The sequence below is a fragment of the Pleurodeles waltl genome, chromosome 9 (assembly GCF_031143425.1).
Source record: "Pleurodeles waltl isolate 20211129_DDA chromosome 9, aPleWal1.hap1.20221129, whole genome shotgun sequence".
Lineage (NCBI taxonomy): Eukaryota > Metazoa > Chordata > Amphibia > Caudata > Salamandridae > Pleurodeles > Pleurodeles waltl.
The window spans coordinates 958221783-958242311 of NC_090448.1; the positions used below are offsets into that span (position 1 = coordinate 958221783).

The following is a 20529-nucleotide window of genomic DNA, read 5'->3' on the forward strand; positions in this document are numbered from 1 at the left end:
GGTGCCACTAGGAGAGTGGTAGTGCCTCAGGAGTTTAGGGAGTTCATTCTGACCTTAGCCCATGACATTCCCCTTGCTGGGCATTTGGGACAAACCAAGACATGGGAGAGATTAGTCAACCATTTCTACTGGCCCAATATGTCCCAGAAGGTAAAGGAGTTTTGCACCACCGGTGTCACCTGTCAAGCCAGTAGTGAGACAAGTGGCCACCCAACGCCCCCCTCATTCCACTTTCAGTGGTGGAGGTCCCCTTTGAAAGAGTGGGAGTGGGCATAGTGGGTCCACGTGAACCTCCCACAGCATCAGGGAACCAGTATATCCTGGTAGTAGTGGATCATGCTACCAGGTACCCTGAAGCAATTCCCCTTAGGTCCACTACTGCCCCTGCAGTAGCAAAAGCACTCATTGGTATCTTTACCAGAGTAGGATTTCCTAAGGAGGTGTTTTCTGACAGAGGTACCAACTTCATGTCAGCTTACCTAAAGCACATGTGGAATAAGTGTGGGGTGACTTATAAATTCACCACCCCATACCATCCAAAACAAATGGTCTTGTGGAGAGATTTAACAAGACATTGAAGGGGATGATCATGGGGCTCCCTGAAAAACTCAAAAGGAGATGGGATGTCCTCTTGCCATGCCTGCGTTTCGCCTACACAGAGGTGCCACAGAAGGGAGTAGGGTTTTCCCCCTTTGAGCTTCTGTTTGGCCATCCTGTTAGGGGACCACTGGCACTTGTAAAAGAAGGCTGGGAGAGACCTCTCCATGAGCCTAACAAGATGTGGTGGACTATGTACTAGGCCTAAGTTCAAGGATGGCAGAGATCATGGAAAGGGCAAGCAAAAACCTTGAGGCCAGCCAACAACTCCAGAAGTTGTGGTATGACCAAAAGGCTGCTACAGTTGAGTTTCAGCCAGGGCAGAAAGTCTGGGTGGAGCCTGTGGCTCCCAGTGCACTTCAGGACAGATGGAATGGCCCTTACCCAGTTCTTGAGAAAAAGAGTCAGGTCACCTACCTGGTGGACCTAGGCACTAGCAGGACCCTCAAGAGGGTGATCCATGTGAACCGCCTCAAACTCTTTCATGACAGGGCAGATGTAAGCATGTTAATGGTTACAGATGAGGACCAGGAAGCAGAGAGTGAACCTCTCCCTGATCTCCTCTCCACTGAACCTAAAGATGGCTCAGTAGATGGAGTGATCTATTCAGACACCCTCTTTAGCCAACAGCAGGCTGACTGCAGACAAGTCTTCCAGCAGTTTGCTGAGCTCTTTTCTTTGACCCCTGGTCAGGCACACCTGTGTACCCATGATGTGGACACAGGAGACCGCATGCCTGTCAGGAATAAAATATTCAGACAGTCTGACCAAGTTAAGGAAAGCATCAATGTGGAAGTCCAAATGATGCTGGAGTTGGGAGTGATTGCGCACTCTGACAGTCCCTGGGCTAGCCCAGTGGTCTCGGTCCCCAAATCTCACACCAGAGATGGCAAGAAAGAGATGAGGTTTTGTGTGGACTACAGAGGGCTCAACTCTGTCACCAAGACAGATGCTCACCCCATCAAAAGGGCAGATGAGCTAATAGACAAATTAGGTGCAGCCAAATACTTAAGTACCTTTGACTTGACAGCAGGGTACTGGAAAATAAAAATGGCACCTGGAGCAAAAGAGAAAACAGGAATACTCTACACCTGGTGGGCACTACCAGTTTACTGTGATGCCCTTTGGCTTAAAGAATGCCCCTGCCACCTTCCAAAGGTTGGTGAATCAAGTCATTGCTGGCTTGGAGTCAACACATTCTTAACACTACTCTCTGATAAGCCTACTGCTCGACCACACTACCACAAAATAGAGCATTAGTATTATCTAATTCTGCCAGTATCAGCCTCTAAGGGGAACCCTTGGACTCTGTGCACACTATCTCTCACTTTGAGATAGTGTATACAGAGCCACCTTCCTACAAACAGTCAGAGTTAGTAATGGAGAAGAGGTACTTTACACAGAGTAGGGAGTTTCTGTTTTTGCTAATAAATTTGAACCCCAGCAAACACGCTCCAACAATCCATTGTGAAATAAATTGTCATAGGGCATGGCTGTTTCCTATGGCCTTTGTCCAGTTGCTATGCTCTCGGACCATTCTGCACATGGCCTTCAGCTGTGTGCAACTGATCTAAGTGCAGGAGATACACCCTAGCCAGTCTCAAATTCTGGCTTCAAATCTTGTGCAAATGACCTTCTGCTGTGCACAATGTGTTTTGGGCGTGGCTTCTAGCACACATCCCCAGAACTTGGTCACACAGCAGGGATTTGAATAGAGGGCATGGCCATCCAGCCCCGTGCCCGTACATTAACATCTCTCTGCCAAGTGCAGCACGATCTCGATTAACAGCATACTGCATGGCCTGCACGTAGGTGCAGAGAATGGCATTTTACAAATACTGTGTAGACTCTTAACCATTTGGCACAGCGAATTGCCTTCTATTTTCTTTGAACTCCATGGTCTTCAAATCAGTTCCATAAATTCAAGGTGGCACCCTCAGTGGTTTCTGGGATCTGCTGGGACTAACATAGATTTGTAGATTCTTGTTTCAATATGCTAATCCAGAAAAGCTAGCAATATGTTTTACTTTTAGGGTTAGGATCTTTCCCTCTGTGATCTATGGAATGCCCTCTGGGTCAGATGACGTTGCCTGATCTCTTTGGATTGTCTACAGGCTAACTAACGTCTCTTCAAGTACTGCACTCCCCCACCCCGATCCCCACCCCCACCCCCACCCTGAGAGGTAGGCTTTCTTGCTATGCTCGATCCAGTGGATTTACCACAGGCATAATCTTTCCCCTGGAAATCTGATAAAGGATCACACTGCATGCACTATCTTCAGGTGTACGGACACATGGAAGGTGCAACAAACATTCGATTTATTTCACAACTATCTACACGTGTAAAGAAATGGCTCCCTGTTGCAGTTACTCCCCACTTTTTGCATGATACTAATGCTCACTTGACTGAGAAGCGTGCTGGGACCCTGCTAACCAGGCCCCAGCACCAGTGTTCTTTCACCTAAAATGTACCATTGTCTCCACAATTGGTACAACCCTGGCACCCAGGTAAGTCCCTTGTAACTGGTACCCCTGGTACCAAGGGCCCTGATGCCAGGGATGGTCTCTAAGGGCTGCAGCATGTCTTATGCCACCCTAGGGACCCCTCACTCAGCACAGACACACTGCTTGCCAGCTTGTGTGTGCTGGTGGGGAGAAAATGACTAAGTCGACATGGCACTCCCCTCAGGGTGCCATGCCAACCTCACACTGCCTGTGGCATAGGTAAGTCACCCCTCTAGCAGGCCTTACAGCCCTAAGGCACTGTGCACTATACCACAGGTGAGGGCATAGGTGCATGAGCACTATGCCCCTACAGTGTCTAAGCAAAACCTTAGACATTGTAAGTGCAGGGTAGCCATAAGAGTATATGGCCTGGGAGTCTGTCAAAAACGAACTCCACAGCTCCATAATGGCTACACTGAATACTGGGAAGTTTGGTATCAAACTTCTCAGAATAATAAACCCACACTGCTGCCAGTGTTGGATTTATTAAAAAAATGCACACAGAGGGCATCTTAGAGAGCCCCCTGTATTTTACCCAATTGTTCAGTGCAGGACTGACTGGTCTGTGCCAGCCTGCTGCTGAGAGACGTGTTTCTGACCCCATGCGGTGAGAGCCTTTGTGCTCTCTGAGGACAGAAACAAAGCCTGCTCTGGGTGGAGGTGCTTCACACCTCCCCCCTGCAGGAACTGTAACACCTAGCAGTGAGCTTCAAAGGCTCAGGCTTCGTGTTACAAGGCCCCAGGGCACTCCAGCTAGTGGAGATGCCCGCCCCCTGGACACAGCCCCCACTTTTGGCGGCAAGTCCAGGAGAGATAAAGAGAAAAACAAGGAGACGTCACTGGCCAGTCAGGACAGCCCCTAAGGTGTCCTGAGCTGAGGTGACTCTGACTTTTAGAAATCCTCCATCTTGCAGATGGAGGATTCTCCCAATAGGATTAGCGATGTGCCCCCTCTCCCCTCAGGGAGGAGGCACAAAGAGGGTGTAGCCACCCTCAGGGCTAGTAGCCATTGGCTAATAACCCCCCAGACCTAAACACACCCCTAAATTCAGTATTTAGGGGCTCCCCTGAACCAAGGAACTCAGATTCCTGCAACCTAAGAAGAAGAGGAGTGCTAAGCTGAAAAACCCTGCAGAGAAGACGGAGACACCAACTGCGTTGGCCCCAGCTCTACCGGCCTGTCTCCCCACTTCTAAAGACACTGCTCCAGCGACGCTCTCCCCAGGGACCAGCGACCTCTGAATCCTCAGAGGACTGCCCTGCTCTAGAAGGACCAAGAAACTCCAGAGGACAGCGGCTCTGTTCACCCAAGACTGCAACTTTGTTTCAAAGGAGCAACTTTGAAACAACTGCGTTTCCCGCCGGAACGTGAGACTTGCTACTCTGCACCCGACGCCCCCGGCTCGACTTGTGGAGAAACAACACCTCAGGGAGGACTCCCCGGCGACTGCGAGACCGTGAGTAGCCAGAGTTGACCCCCCACAGCGACGCCTGCAGAGGGAATCCCGAGGCTCCCCCTGACCGCAACTGCCTGCTTCCCAGATCCCGACGCCTGGTAAAGACTCTGCACCCGCAGCCCCCAGGACCTGAAAGATCAGAACTCCAGTGCAGGAGTGACCCCCAGGAGACCCTCTCCCGTGCCCAGGTGGTGGCTACCCCGAGGAGCCCCCCCCTTGCCTGCCTGCATCGCTGAAGAGACCCCTTGGTCTCCCATTGATTTACATTGGAAACCCGATGCGTGTTTGCACACTGCACCCGGCCGCCCCCGTGCTGCTGAGGGTGTACTTTCTGTGTTAACTTGTGACCCCCACCGGTGCCCTACAAAACCCCCCTGGTCTGCCCTCCAAAGACGCGGGTACTTACCTGCTGGCAGACTGGAACCGGGGCACCCCCTTCTCCATTGAAGCCTATGCGTTTTGGGCACCACTTTGAACTCTGCACCTGACCGTCCCTGAGCTGCTGGTGTGGTAACTGTGGGGTTGCTCTGAACCCCCAACGGTAGGCTACTTTGGACCCAAACCTGAACCCTGTAGGTGGTTTACTTACCTGCAAGAACTAACAAACTCTTACTCCCCCTAGGAACTGTGAAAATTGCACTGTGTCTAGTTTTAAAATAGCTATATGTGATTTATTTGAAAACTGTGTATGCTATTTTGATTATTCAAAGTTCCTAAATTACCTACCTGCAATACCTTTCATTTGAAGTATTACATGTAAAATTTGAACCTGTGGTTCTTAAAATAAACTAAGAAAATATATTTTTCTATACAAAAACCTATTGGCCTGGAATTGTCTTTGAGTGTGTGTTCCTCATTTATTGCCTGTGTGTGTACAACAAATGCTTAACACTACTCCTTTGATAAGCCTACTACTCGACCACACTACCACAAAATAGAGCATTAGTATTATCTCTTTTTGCCACTATCTTACCTCTAAGGGGAACCCTTGGACTCTGTGCATACTATTCCTTACTTTGAAATAGTGCATACAGAGCCAACTTCCTACAACAGGTCATCATAAAGAACTAAGAAAAACAGGCAATCTACAGGAGCAGGACATTAATGTGCCTGCTTTGCAGTGTGCTCTAAGCGTTATCATGCTGGTCCTGTCTCCTAGCTAGTGACCAGTGGCGTAGCGTGGGTTGTCAGCACCCGGGGCAAGGCAAGTAATTTGCGCCCCCTAACCCGTGGATTTTAGCACTCGCGAGTGCGAGCGCGCCCCCCCCCAAGATGTTGCACCCGGTGCGGCCGGCCCCCCCTGCACCCCCCACGCTACACCACTGCAACTAACCCACCTTTGAGGGGTGATACCTATTCTGGAGAGGGGCGGTGGGTCTCAAACCCACCCATTTCCCCTTTTCACCTGCCTTGCTGCTGTTTACTAGACATCCTCGCTGCAGTTCCGAATCTTTGACACTGGACAACCAGACTAACCGCTGAGTGTTTATATAGCCTGACGTTGACTGCGAAGCATAAGTTAGGCAATGTGTCAAAACAGTACTATTTTGTTAGAATCAATGTTTATTAAATATAAATATATAAACGATAAGAATGTTGATTAGCTCATCAATATCGGTATAAATATTTGTCAAAGATTCAGTTGTAACATGCGTTAAACATAGGGCTTCAGATATTAGTACACTTGTCTGCAGTTGCTTGCTGCTTTTACATATAGCTTGAGTGTTGCATGTTTTTTTTTTATTGGTGTTGGGGTTATAATTCATGGAAGCCCCTAATGACATTAAGAAAATGATGTGGCGGCTCATCTGTGATTACTTACTCCACTTGAGATGCGAAGTCATAATGCCTGGTGCCAAAGCCAGCACCCAAAACCTGTGACGTCCGTTAAATGGATTTCCGAAGTAATCGTGGAGTTCCATGGCCTTATAAGGGAACTCTGTCTTCTGCCCCATTGTTTGAAATGGTCACGGATCGCCTCGGTGACTTGCGATATCCGTAAAATGTACGGTTTGAGGTGCGTTATCTCATATACAATTATCAGTTGTTACATGGCGAGTGTAGACAGCACAGTAATGCTAATAATTACGAACTATGGATTTCAGAAAAAATATTGGAGTAGTTTAATTTTCACATTAGCTTGCACTGAAGTGGAATATAGGTTTATGTGTCAGAAAGTTAAGGTAACTTTTGGGGTACAAAAATATCGTGAGTCTCCTGACTAAAGCTTTCTTGTGTCACTAATTAAAATGTTTAATGAGCAAAGGCAACACTACTTATTACATTTTCAACAAGACGGCTAATGTGCATTCAGCTAAAATGAAAGGTGCTTTAAACTTCATTTATATAGAGCTTACTACCCCCTGATGAAACGTTGAATCGTCCTCGTGGAGCTCAGCTAACAAACATTAAAAGCTTCTCTATGTGTACTGGTCACGAAAGCCCCTCTGAGAAGCTGAAGGGTGGGGTTTATTTCATTCTGACGTTCGTGACAGCATGACAGAGCCTGAGGCCGCAACAAATTGCCTCGTCACTGGTACTGTCAAAAACCCCGTTGGACCAACCAGCCGCTGTGCCATCTGGGGTTTGTAGTGAACAAGGTTAGCTTTTCAGAGCCGTGGTAACGTACGCAGACTACAACTCCCACGATGCTCTAGAACGCTGCATGTGTGGGAGGAATATAAATGGTTTAGCACCGCCTCTGCCCCGCCCACTGCGCCTTGTGTCGGCGCCTCCTGGTAGCTAGAGAACCGCTTTGCATCACGGGCATTGTAATTCATACTCCATCATTTTGTATAACACGCTGATTAGTGAGGACCACAAGTCTCATAATTCTCAGGGAAATGCGTCTTAGAACTAGGGAGGCGGAATAGAAACCGACCCAGTCACGTGACACAGTCAACCGCCTACGCTGTTCCTCCGGATCTCTATTCTGCTGTGCCTGCCTCCGTTTCAGTTGATGCGGAGCTCGTTGTCTGCTACCGGAATAGGCGAGGATCCTCGCGGGGAAGCATTATGTCAGAGTCTGGCGTGCCGGACGAGACGGCCTCTGGCCTAGAGGGGTCGGTGCAGAATGTGGCCGACGTATCTGTTCTGCAGAAGCTGATCCGCCGGCTGGTGCCGCTGCTGCTGGAAGATGGCGGCGACGTGCCCGCTGCCCTAGACAGCGTCCTTGAGGAGAAGAGCTCATTGGAGCAGATGCGCAAGTTCCTTTCCGACCCCCAGGTGCACACTGTATTGGTGGAGCGGAGCGTGCTGAAAGGTATGAGACACGGTTTAATTAGTACCCAGTGACTGCATCCGTGCCAGGAAAAAGCACCACTGCATCCATACCAGGGCGTGGCAGAAGGGGAAACCGGGATCTGTGCCATGAAGACAGTAATGCTATTGCTCTAACACAAGACATAGATGCAAGTGGGGTTCGCCGGTTACCCAGGGTATCCATTTTAGGGCGGGGCAGAAAGATTTAAGCGGTGGACTTAGCAAACATTCCTTACTATGCGTCCTTCCCAAGCGGAGATGCGAGGAAAAGGCACCCTTAACAATGTAGTGGGTCTAATTGGCCATGGAAAGATGAATGACCAAATTAACTGCATGCACATTCAAAACGGTAGCCTTAATTTTGCAATTGTACAACCAGGAGTTGGCGCTTACGCACCTTAACCCCATTGCGCATGATGCTGCTGCTACCCCTTGGAATGGGGTTGGTGGTTCGACTCTTGGGGAATGCTGTCCAGAATCACAGTATTTTACTGAAGAGTAGCTGCAGCTTCTGGACAGAAGTGACATTTTGAATACATGGTCTGAGAAAAAAAGCGTCTATTTGACAAATGAGAACCAAATACACAATTGTCGACAGCTATTAAAACGCATCTCTAGCACAATAGTTTGTATTACACAGTGTTTATAAAGGAAGGAAGTGTACTTTTTGACACTTGAACTTTACTCACTCTTGAGTTTCTTGCTTTCACACAAAATCTGACTTAGCATCCATGGTGGCTTGTGAGCTTGAAACAATTCCCCGTCGTGTTGCACCAATCGAACAAGGGCAGCAGGGAGACTCCTAGGAGAGGGTAATTCGGCATGGTGGGGAGAGTATACGGAGAGGTAAGTGTTTATTTACCCGTCTGACTGTAAGCCCAATCAAGGTATCCCATCCACGGAGTATATATAGTTGGCTATGTGGCTAATGTTCACGCAGTGTACACGACCGCGCATTGCAACCGAGGATGCAGATATCCACGGAAAAACAGATTACAGCCCTCCTCACCTGGGGACTTAACGCCTTATTGCTTCCAGGCCACAACCCGATCGAACCTTCCTAGCTCTACAGATCCATCTAGCTCTGAGCCGCTCTGAATTAATTTCTTTCAAATTACTAAGAGGAAACCTGCCCAGTTGTTGGGTTTAACTGAAGAGGAGACTTTTCTTTTTCATAGCCTTAGGTATTTGCCAAAATTATGCTGCATTGCGGACTCCGGTTCTCGCAGAGGAGCCATAGCTGACTTCATCAGTGGAGAGCAGAGAGAGAACACTGATAAGTTATAAGGTCACGCGTATTTTCTTGTTATTGTACGTGTCCTGGTCCAACTAACATCGGATCCTAGACCCCCCCCCCCTTTTTTTTTCTTAAATACTCCACTTATGTTCTTTTTTTTGGTTCCGCAGCCATCGCTCTCGACCTTTTGCAGTTATCTAATAAGATCCCCTAATATTTCAGGAATTAAAGTTGGTGGTGGCGGATTTCCCGCCCCATGGTTTTTTAAAACTATTTTTAAAGAATTGTTGCCAAATAGCTTATCTGTAGTTATGCAGAGTGAAGAACGATTGATCAAATAATTCAATACCTAGGTTTTTGTAGACGCCTTTCTCTGCATGCAGCAGAAAATCGTGTATTTCTAACAAAACTATTCGCTCGATAGGAAAACCAGATACACTGGAGATATTAGAGCTACCACGGAAACAGTGCCTGAGACGGTGTGCCATCTCCCAGTCATAAATATCTGTTATTCTCATGCACACAGAAATTACTGCTGCTTTTAACATTGTGCAAGGAGATATGTCGTAAAACATTGCTTCTGTGATATTGAATAGGCAGTCCATCTAACTTCACGTTCTGGTAAATAAAATACCTTGAGATGCTATTATGTGCTCAGACGCTGCTTGTTACCCTGGGCCTAGGTACTTTCCTGCCCACTAGCTGTTCCATCCCCGCACCCGCTTTTCCACAGGACCCGAAAGTATGAGCAATGATTGGCCGGTTTGTGCTGTCGTAAAGCAGATGGAAGGGCTCCAGGCAGGCTCCACCCTTTGCAAGCTCCTGATATGTGTGGGAGGAGCAGGCACTCTCCCACACTTTCTCTGCAGTCTGATGCTTCAGGCCCTAGTTTCCTGCGAGAGGAGTCTGGTGCTTTTGTAAAGTGAACTAAAATGGCTGGGGCGTGGAGGGGGGAGAAAACAAAATTCCTATCCACGTGCATTGGCGTTTTCTGAAGGAAACAGTTCCAAAACGTGTTTGCCATTGGGACACGCCACTTACTGCTTATAGGTAGAGAGAGCCTGCCAGTTTCAACAGTCTCTTTCTGTATGAGATTGCCCTGTCAGTAAAGAGCCGGCAGGTCCCAAGGATATCTGCCCTCTACGCTGGGTCTGGCAAGGTCCTCGCCCTGTCAAGCTGCCAATGAATGGTAAAATGCTTCACTGACAGGTATAGCTGTGTGGGAGTATATTTCTGCTGTCCAATCGCAGAGCGCCGTTCTAACTCTTAGTTAGCTCCAAATAGAGAAAGAGAACAAAGGGGCACATAATCGATTGTTTAAAAAAAATATACAGACAGGTCGTTAACATACATCTTGCCCTTTCTCTTGCACCTCTAGAACGAACAATCTTCAGTTTGATGGTTGGAGAAAGTTCCACCAGAAGCCACTATGGTCAAAGTGTTGGCATAATGTCGCCTTTGCAAAAGTGAGTGTCCCTGACCGAAATACCCAACAGCAAGGCTTCATCAATAAAGGAGCACACTGTACAAATATATTTCTTTCGTCCTCAAAAGATGTTAATATTTTTCTAATGTCTTTTTTTTGTAGTAACTGCAAGCAACTTATCTTTGACATCATTCGGAGTGTGTATATTATCATTGACCTTCAGGGTGATTAATCCCTTCATTCCATCACCCTTTTGCAGATACAGGCCGAGTCCCTGTGGTCAAACAGACCTCCCTAATCTTTTAGTCAAGAAATGTGGCTACTTTGAAACACGACACCGAAGTGATTTGCTTTGCTCATGAAATCATCAAAGAACAACGGCAATAAAGAAAAATGACACACGGAAAAGTTAAGTTGTCTCCAAGCAACTTGTTACACGAGAAATGTGTAACAGTACTGTAGCATGGTCATAGTCTGTCTGAATCGGATGCAAACTTGCCAACAGAAATAAATCATTACAGATCTATGCCTCATGGCCTGGATACTGACGAAGGTGGCACTTAACCAGCTGCAGTATCACACAGCTTAGCGTTTCCACCTTTGACTGCTTTCAGGTTTACCTCAGCCACAAAAACGCCTCCTGAAAACACTGTTCTTGAAATGGACGAGGAACAGCAGCTGAATAAGTTAGTTGCTTTGTTAAAAATCATTTGTTTGTCTTTTTCAGTTTCACATTTACTGTCGGTGTCATAGCACACGCATAAGCCACTAAGAACATGCAGCTGTAACACGACAGAAAGCCATATCTATCAAGTACAAGCATAAGACCATAATCAATCAACTGCACAAGAAAAAACACAACCAATTAAAAACAGGACAGTGCTACGTATTGACTATGACCAGCAACTAGGGAGGTCGGTCAGGAGCAGGGGGTGACAACTTTGTGCCTGCATGCATTCATAGTGGTCCCTTCCAAGGTCTGGAAGGGGCCAAACCATGTACAAGCACGGGATGGGGTGGGGGGAGCGAAATGAGTAAGGGGTAGTAGTGCTCCAGGATGGGTGTGTGGGGATTGCTTCCATGAAACTGAGGGGGACCAGCAGATAGGGTGGGAGAATAGATTTTTCCCCAGTGTAAGCTATCCCTACAGCAATTCTCAAAGGGTACCCTCTGGGGGTAAGTGGGAGGGGTGTGTGTGCAGAAAAGGCCCCCAGATGTCATCGGTTAATTCCTTTTTTTGTCATTGACTTTGTAAATCAGGGGTTCATAGTGCGCCACCCATGCCAGGTCCATAAGTCATTCCGAGTGAGTTGAGGGAGAGAGAGTTGCCTCCTGTGTCAGAGTGCACACTTTGGCTGAAGCATGGGCTGTTGCCAATCAGTGCTGCATGTGTTAGGATGGGTTCTCAACGGCTGTCATGTCACGAAGAAGAGACATCTGTATGGACAATCCCTGAGTGACTAATGTTGACCAAACCATTGACCGGTATGGCTGGAATGCTAGCAATGCCACTGGACATGCAGCAAGTGACAGTCAACCAGTGCCACATCTCTAGCATGAGACATGCTGTAAGAGGCCAGCCCTGTGTAGTTTTTGGGGCTAGCCATCTAACACTATGAAATGGTGGAATTTCAGGTTGGCTTCTCGCTAGAAAGTATTGTGCGTCTGGAGGAGAGTCTGCCAGTCATCAGTGTAGTCCCTGGCCAGCAGTAGGTGACATTTACGCTTTATCTGTTACCAGACTGAAAAAATGAAAATCTGTAAGCATATTGTAGAAGCCTCTGACCACCCTTTGTGGGTCCCCCGGGTTTCCAGATACTGTCTTATGGGTGAACGCAGTATTTTGGGTGATGTACCCAGGTGTCCCCTAAAGCAGTGACGTCGTTAGACATAGGGCCATTGTTGGGACGAAAGGAAACCAAATTCCAATTGTAGGGACAGTAATGACTGGTCAGTTCTCTCCACTCCCCTCCAAACAGGCCAGGAGTCGGTATGGCGATCTATGTGTATGCCTTGGTTATTCCAGAAAGGGGCGGAGGTATGGAGCCTCGGGTTGGTCGACAGAAGAGTGTGGGAGGCTCACCAAATAACCAGCACTGCTCCAATTATCAGATTGGCTGGAGGCAGGGTGCCCTGCCCGCCTTTTGTTAATATAGAGTATAAACAGACCTGCTACAGTTCATGTTAGTTACTTTAAACATGGAATGATGTTTTTGATCGAGCCTGCCACTGCGAAAGACATTGTGAGTTTACTAGGAGCATAGAGGGGCTCTCAACCTGACTGATGCTGACCATTGTTTGACTTTATTGTACCTCTCATTTGCCTGGTTTTTATTCAGTGGCTTGTCTTGTCCATCTTGTGTCTGGCTCTTCCTGGAGCATTGCCAATATACTTGTGCAGTTTTTTCTGCTCACTCTTAAGGAACTACTTTATTTCTCTTTTAAACGCACAATGCAGGTGCATGTATTTACCAGCTGTGTCCTTAGTGTACTTCTCTTCCTCACTCCATGCTGCTCTTTCTCACTGTTTCCCCCCGTGATGTGCTCACCTTCGTGTGCTTCTCCCTCCATGTTGCTGTCTTGCTTTGTCTCTGCCCCCAGCTCCAAGTTACTCTCTCTCCCTCTCGTTTGCTTTTCTTCCCCTCCATGCACTCCATATTTGTCTCTCTCACCACTTTTCTCTTTTTTTCTGCCACATCGCTTGTGCCTCGGTTTTGCTTCCACCACCTGTAGGAAAGTGCCCCTCAAGGCGTGGTTGCCCCCCCCCCCTCCTCCCACACACACACACACACACACACTTTTTGCCTGATGGTGATGCTGTCTTGAGTGTGCTGGTATCCTGCTAACCAGGCCCCAGCACCATTGTTATTTTTTTTCCCCTTAAACTGTACCATTGTTTCCACAGTTGGCACACAGTTAAATCCCTTGTAAAAGGGCCCTGTGGCCAGGGAAGGTCCCAACGGGCTGCAGCATGTATTATGCCACCCTGGGGGACCACTCCTGTGGCATAGGTAAGTCACCCATCTAACAGGCCTTACAGCCCTAAGGAAAGGTGCACTATACCACCGGTAGGGTATAGCTGCATGAGCACTATGTCCCTACAGTGTTAAGTCAGTTCTTAGTCATTGTAAATGCAGTGTGGCCTTATAAAGAACATGGGCTGGGAGTTTGTCATTACAAACTCCACAGCTCTATGATGGCTCGACTGAAGTCTGGGAAGTTTGGTATCAAGCTCCTCTGCACAATAAACCCACACAGTGTGGGATTTATTGAAAAATACACCTAAGATGCCACCTGTATTTTAGCCAAACTTCTAGTGCAGGACTGACCGGTCTGTGCCATCCTGCCACTTCCAGACGAGTTTCTGACCACATGGGGACCAACAAGACAATGCCTGCAGCCTAAATCCAAAGGACCCCTTCCCCCCCTACCGCAAGAGAACCGGCCTGAAGATTCCCAACGCCAAAAGGTACCCCCTGCACCCGCAGCCCCATGTCCTTGGGAAATCTGACCACCAATCCAGCAACGTTCAGCAGGCAGCCCTCCTTGTCCAGCCTGTGGTTTTCCAGAACCGACCCCCTGGACCTAACCTGCAGCATCTTTGTGACCCCTCAGGCATAATTCCGAGTGCCCCCGGTCTCCATAGGACTCCATTTTAAATCTTGCATCATCTTTGACCACGGCACCCGGCCGGCCAGTGTTGCTGGTGATGGCTGTTTGGGGTTAACTTGAATCCCAGCCTGTGGACATACTAATCCCAGGAGACTGGAACTGTAAGTTTTTTTTTATTTTTTTTTATTTTTTTATTTTTTTGTACTTACCTCAACACTGTACTAACTCTCTCTCCCCCCCCCCCCCCACCTCACCCTCCCCAAAGAACTGTTCTGAAAATTGCAGTCAACGTTTAAAACGGATATTTGCTTGAAAACTGTTTAACTTGCCAAATTGAAACAAAGTGGTGTTAATGCATATTTTTGATACTTACCTGCAAACTGAATCTTGTGGTTCTGGAAATAAAGTAACCACATATAGTTGTACTATATAAAAACAGTTGGCCCGGGGTTAGTCATTAAGGGTGTGCTTCATTTATTGTCTGTGTGTGTTCAACAAATGCTTTACACTACCCTGTGATAAGCCTAACTGCTCGACCACACTACCACAGAAGAGAACATTAGTATTATCTGCTTTAGCCTCTCTCTGTTAAGCCTTTGAGGAACCCCTGGACCCTGTGCACACTATATCTAATTTTGATATAGTATGTACAGAGCCAGCTTTCTACACCACCCATGCCTCTGCTGGTTTCTCTCCCCATGTTGCTTTCCCCACAATAAAGAAAAATCTTGTGCTTTTTTTCTTTTTATTTATTGACCCAACGCAGATCGGTAAGAGGAAAAAAAAAAAAAGGGCTTCGTAATTCTTTAGACGTGCGCAAGCATGGTGTACGCTTGCCTACAAAATGACACCGGCGTGTGGGCCATACGCCTTTTTAAAAGTTTTTCTTTAGCCATGCGACATAGCACTTGGGATGTGTTAGAAATGGGGACTAGTTGGCAGTGGTTTACACCCTGTCCAAGTAGGGACCCTCATTCTAGTCACGGTAAGAGAGTCACACAGCTAAGGTAACCCTTGCCCCTCTCCCCCCGACCCCCTTTGGTAGCTTGGCACGAGCAGACAGGCTTATTTCGGAGGCAATGTGTAAAGTACTTGTGAGTTTACTCTTGGGCACTCTCGCGTGCACTCTCTCATGCACACACTCTCACACACACTCTGAAAACACCACAAAAGTACTCCATACCAGTTTAGAAAAACAACTACTATTTATCTGAGTAAAACAAGACCAAAACAACAAAAATCCAACATTCACAAGTAAAGATACACATTTTCAGAGATTAAATGTAGTATAGCGCCTAGAAATACAATAGTTCCAACTGGGGCTTCACGGCATCTTAACAGTTGCTTCCAGCAGTGTGTTGCCGCCTGCAAGGGAGCGTGGCTGGTCACGTAGTCATATAGACCCCGGTTATAGTTCCCTGGAAAACGATGAGGAAACAAAGACATTACACAGAGTCAGGGAGGAGAGGTGTCTCTGGAGCAGGTGCGGCGTCGGTTTCTTACTGCCACCATGAAGGTGAGGCTTCAGTTCCTTACTGCTAGGCAGGGGAGGTGAGGCTTTGGTTCCTTACAGTTGCAGAGGAGGTGATGAGGCTTTGGTGGCGAGACGTCTTTCCTTACGACAAGGCAGGGTAGATGAATCTAGCAGGTGAAGACGTGAGGCATTTGTTCCACGGTGTCTCAATCGTACCCCCGGGCCGCAGGTAGCACTGAGTCGGAGTCAGGGTGCCCTGGACGTCGGTGACAGTACTCTGCACTCAAGTCTGTGGTGGGACTTCAGAGGCGCTGCAGCTGCATTGGCCCTGCATTGTAGGTTGTGGTCGTTGCACTCAGTGGGGATTACAGCTTTGATGCAGGCAGCGGCACTAGGTGAGAGAGTGGCGCCTGTTTTGAAGTTGATGCACTAGTTTCTTCCTTGTTGCACCAGAACTCACTCCCAGGAACTGGATTTGGCACCACTTGGCAAGCCTGGACTCTCAGCAAGAGCATCCAGGTGCAGGTAGGTGAAGCCTATGATGTCTCTGAGATTTCTTAACGGGAGGCAAGCTCAGTCCAAGCCCTCGGAGAACCTTTGGAAGCTGGATGTAGGAAGCCAAATCCAGTCCTTTCACTCCCAGGACAGAAGCACCAAACATCAGGCCACACAACAAAGCAATAGCCAGAGTGGCAGAACCTCCCACAGCATCCAACTCCTCTTCTTGGAAGAGTTTTCTCAACCCAGAAGGATTCTAACTATGTGGGGTCAGAGGTTCAGTACTTATAACCTTTTCTGTCTTTGAAGTAGACAAACCTCAAAGAGAAGTCTTTGGAGTGCATAAGACCCTGCCTTTTCCTTGCCCTGGCTCCAGACACCCTCCAAGGGGTTGGAGACTGATATGAATAAGGACAGGCATAGCCCTATTGAGGTGTAAGTGTCAGCTCCTCCCACCAGTCTAGCTCAGGAAGAAGCATCAACCTGATGACGGGCCATCAGGATATGCAGGGAACACTTCACCTCCCTTTGTGTGACTATCTAGATTGAATGCACAAATAACCCACTGGTCATCTGACCCAGGCGTGTATTCCATAGACAGGCACAGCCACAGAATGGTTAAGCAAGAAAATGCCCACTTTCTAAAAGTGGTATTTTCAGACCTACAATTCAAAAACTAACTTCACCAAAAGATGTATTTTTAAAGTGTGAGTTCGGGGACCCCAGACTACACACCTCTACATGCTGCCAATGGGTAATTACACTTAAAAAGGTATTTCAAGACAATCCCCATGTTATCCTTTGGGGGAGATGGGCCTTGCAATAGTGAAAACCACATTTAGCTGTGTTTTACTAACAGGAAATGTAAAACACACCTGTACATTTCCTACATTTTAAATACACTGCGCCCTGCCCGTGGGACTGCATTGGGCCTACTTTAGAGGTGACTTAACGTGTAGTAAAAGGGAAGGTTTGGACCTGGCAAGTGGATGCACTTGCCAGGTTGAAATGGCAGTTCAAAGCTGCCCACAGAGACACTGCAGTGGCAGGTCTGAGACATGTTTATAGGGCTACTCGTGGAAAGCACAATCAGTGCTATAGGCCCACCAGTAACATTTGATTTAAACGCCCTGGGCGCACATAGTGCACTATGCAAGTGATATACTAGTAAATCAAATATGCCAATCATGGCTAAACCAACAACTAGTGCAATTTAGACAGCTCTTGCACTCTAGCACTGGTCAGCAGTGGTAGAGTGCCCATAGTCTTAAAGCAGCATAAGTGAAGTGCAGCACAGTCGATGTAAAGAAATGGCTCCCTGTTGCAGTTACCCCCCACTTTTTGCCTGATACTGATGCTGACTTGACTGAGAAGTGTGCTGGGACCCTGCTAACCAGGCCCCAGCACCAGTGTTCTTTCACCTAAAATGTACCATTGATCCCACAATTGGCACACCCTGGCATCCAGATAAGTCCCTTGTAACTGGTACCTCTGGTACCAAGGGCCCTGATGCCAGGGAAGGTCTCTAAGGGCTGCAGCATGTATTATGCCACCCTAGAGACCCCTCACTCAGCACAGACACACTGCTTACAAGCCTGTGTGTGCTAGTGAGAACAAAATGAGTAAGTCGACATGGCACTCCCCTCAGGGTGCCATGCCAGCCTCTCACTGCCTATGCAGTATAGGTAAGACACCCCTCTAGCAGGCCTTACAGCCCCAAGGCAGGGTGCACTATACCATAGGTGAGGGTACCAGTGCATGAGCACTGTACCCCTACAGTGTCTAAGCAAAACCTTAGACATTGTAAGTGCAGGGTAGCCATAAGAGTATATGGTCTGGGAGTCTGTTTTACACGAACTCCACAGCACCATAATGGCTACACTGAAAACTGGGAAGTTTGGTATCAAACTTCTCAGCACAATAAATGCACACTGATGCCAGTGTACATTTTATTGTAAAATACACCACAGAGGGCACCTTAGAGGTGCCCCCTGAAACTTAACCGACTGTCTGTGTAGGCTGACTAGTTCCAGCAGCCTGCCACACTAGAGACATGTTGCGGGCCCCATGGGGAGAGTGCCTTTGTCACTCTGAGGCCAGTAACAAAGCCTGCACTGGGTGGAGATGCTAACACCTCCCCCAGGCAGGAGCTGTAACACCTGGCGGTGAGCCTCAAAGGCTCACCCCTTTGTCACAGCCCAGCAGGGCACTCCAGCTTAGTGGAGTTGCCCGCCCCCTCCGGCCACGGCCCCCACTTTTGGCGGCTAGGCTGGAGGGAACAAAGAAAGCAACAAGGAGGAGTCACTGGCCAGTCAGGACAGCCCCTAAGGTGTCCTGAGCTGAGGTGACTCTAACTTTTAGAAATCCTCCATCTTGCAGATGGAGGATTCCCCCAATAGGGTTAGGATTGTGACCCCCTCCCCTTGGGAGGAGGCACAAAGAGGGTGTACCCACCCTCGGGGCTAGTAGCCATTGGCTACTAACCCCCCAGACCTAAACACGCCCTTAAATTTAGTATTTAAGGGCTACCCTGAACCCTAGAAAATTAGATTCCTGCAACTACAAGAAGAAGGACTGCCTAGCTGAAAACCCCTGCAGAGGAAGACCAGAAGACAACAACTGCCTTGGCTCCAGAAACTCACCGGCCTGTCTCCTGCCTTCCAAAGAACTCTGCTCCAGCGACGCCTTCCAAAGGGACCAGCGACCTCTGAATCCTCTGAGGACTGCCCTGCTTCGACGACGACAAGAAACTCCCGAGGACAGCGGACCTGCTCCAAAAAGACTGCAACTTTATCCAAAGGAGCAGCTTTAAAGACCCTGCAATCTCCCCGCAAGAAGCGTGAGACTTGCAACACTGCACCCGGCGACCCCGACTCGGCTGGTGGAGAACCAACACCTCAGGGAGGACCCCCGGACTACTCTACGACTGTGAGTACCAAAACCTGTCCCCCCTGAGCCCCCACAGCGCCGCCTGCAGAGGGAATCCCGAGGCTTCCCCTGACCGCGACTCTCTGAAACCTAAGTCCCGACGCCTGGAAAAGACCCTGCACCCGCAGCCCCCAGGACCTGAAGGACCGGACTTTCACTGCAGAAGTGACCCCCAGGAGTCCCTCTCCCTTGCCCAAGTGGAGGTTTCCCCGAGGAAGCCCCCCCCTTGCCTGCCTGCAGCGCTGAAGAGATCCCTTGATCTCTCATTGACTTCCATTGCGAACCCGACGCTTGTTCTAACACTGCACCCGGCTGCCCCCGCGCCGCTGAGGGTGAAATTTCTGTGTGGGCTTGTGTCCCCCCCCCGGTGCCCTACAAAACCCCCCTGGTCTGCCCTCCGAAGACGCGGGTACTTACCTGCAAGCAGACCGGAACCGGGGCACCCCCTTCTCTCCATTCTAGCCTATGCGTTTTGGGCACCACGTTGAACTCTGCACCTGACCGGCCCTGAGCTGCTGGTGTGGTAACTTTGGGGTTGCTCTGAACCCCCAACGGTGGGCTACCTTGGACCAAGAACTGAACCCTGTAAGTGTCTTACTTACCTGGTAAACTAACAAAAACTTACCTCCCCCAGGAACTGTGAAAATTGCACTAAGTGTCCACTTTTAAAGTAGCTATTTGTGAATAACTTGAAAAGTATACATGCAATTGAAATGATTCAAAGTTCCTAATGTACTTACCTGCAATACCTTTCAAACAAGATATTACATGTTAAATTTGAACCTGTGGTTCTTAAAATAAACTAAGAAAAGATATTTTTCTATAACACAACCTATTGGCTGGATTTGTCTCTGAGTGTGTGTACCTCATTTATTGTCTATGTGTATGTACAACAAATGCCTAACACTACTCCTTGGATAAGCCTACTGCTCGACCACACTACCACAAAATAGAGCATTAGTATTATCTCTTTTTACCACTATTTTACCTCTAAGGGGAACCCTTGGACTCTGTGCATGCTATTCCTTACTTTGAAATAGCACATACAGAGCCAACTTCCTACAGTCGACAATAGGAGATCAGAGGTAAAAAGTTGGGGATAACTCTGCAAAAAGGGCAGTTTTCAGCAGGATGGTATAAAGCATCACTAAAAACCATTGGCAAAGACGACAGGTCCAGAGACGAGACCTTTTGACGTTTCCAGTGCTTATTCTCTGGGGATTTCTATCAGTGGCTGCCTATGTCTGGTTTTGGTTCCTTAAGAAAAAGTGCTAGTCGTACATAGTTTTTTGAAAGAGTTGTGTGTTGCCGCACATAACGTTATCAGATGCAGAATAATAAGTTATTGACCCATTTCTCAGACTGTGCATTGCAGTTTAAGAAGCAAATCTATAGGATATTCATCCAAGTCTTCTGCCTTACATTTTATTCAGATAGGGATTCTTTTGAGAACGTGAAAATCAGACAAAATAATCAATTACCCCACATTTTATGGCATTTGGATGTCTGAATGAAAATCTTAATTTTTTTAATG

The 20529-nt window shown here is 48.0% G+C and overlaps 1 protein-coding gene across 2 annotated transcripts in view; it reads left to right on the forward strand.

Annotated features, from left to right (window-relative positions):
* The first annotated feature begins 7425 nt into the window (after positions 1-7425).
* Positions 7426-20529, forward strand: part of DYNC1H1 (dynein cytoplasmic 1 heavy chain 1) — a 916572-nt gene continuing 903468 nt past the window's right edge. Inside the window, exon 1 of one of the 2 annotated variants that reach the window (XM_069208347.1) lies at positions 7426-7821. In XM_069208347.1, coding sequence (XP_069064448.1) covers positions 7575-7821 — 247 coding nt within the window. In that variant the 5' untranslated portion in view covers positions 7426-7574. The remainder of the gene's footprint in view (positions 7822-20529) is intronic. The other variant, XM_069208346.1, reaches the window with a different exon arrangement.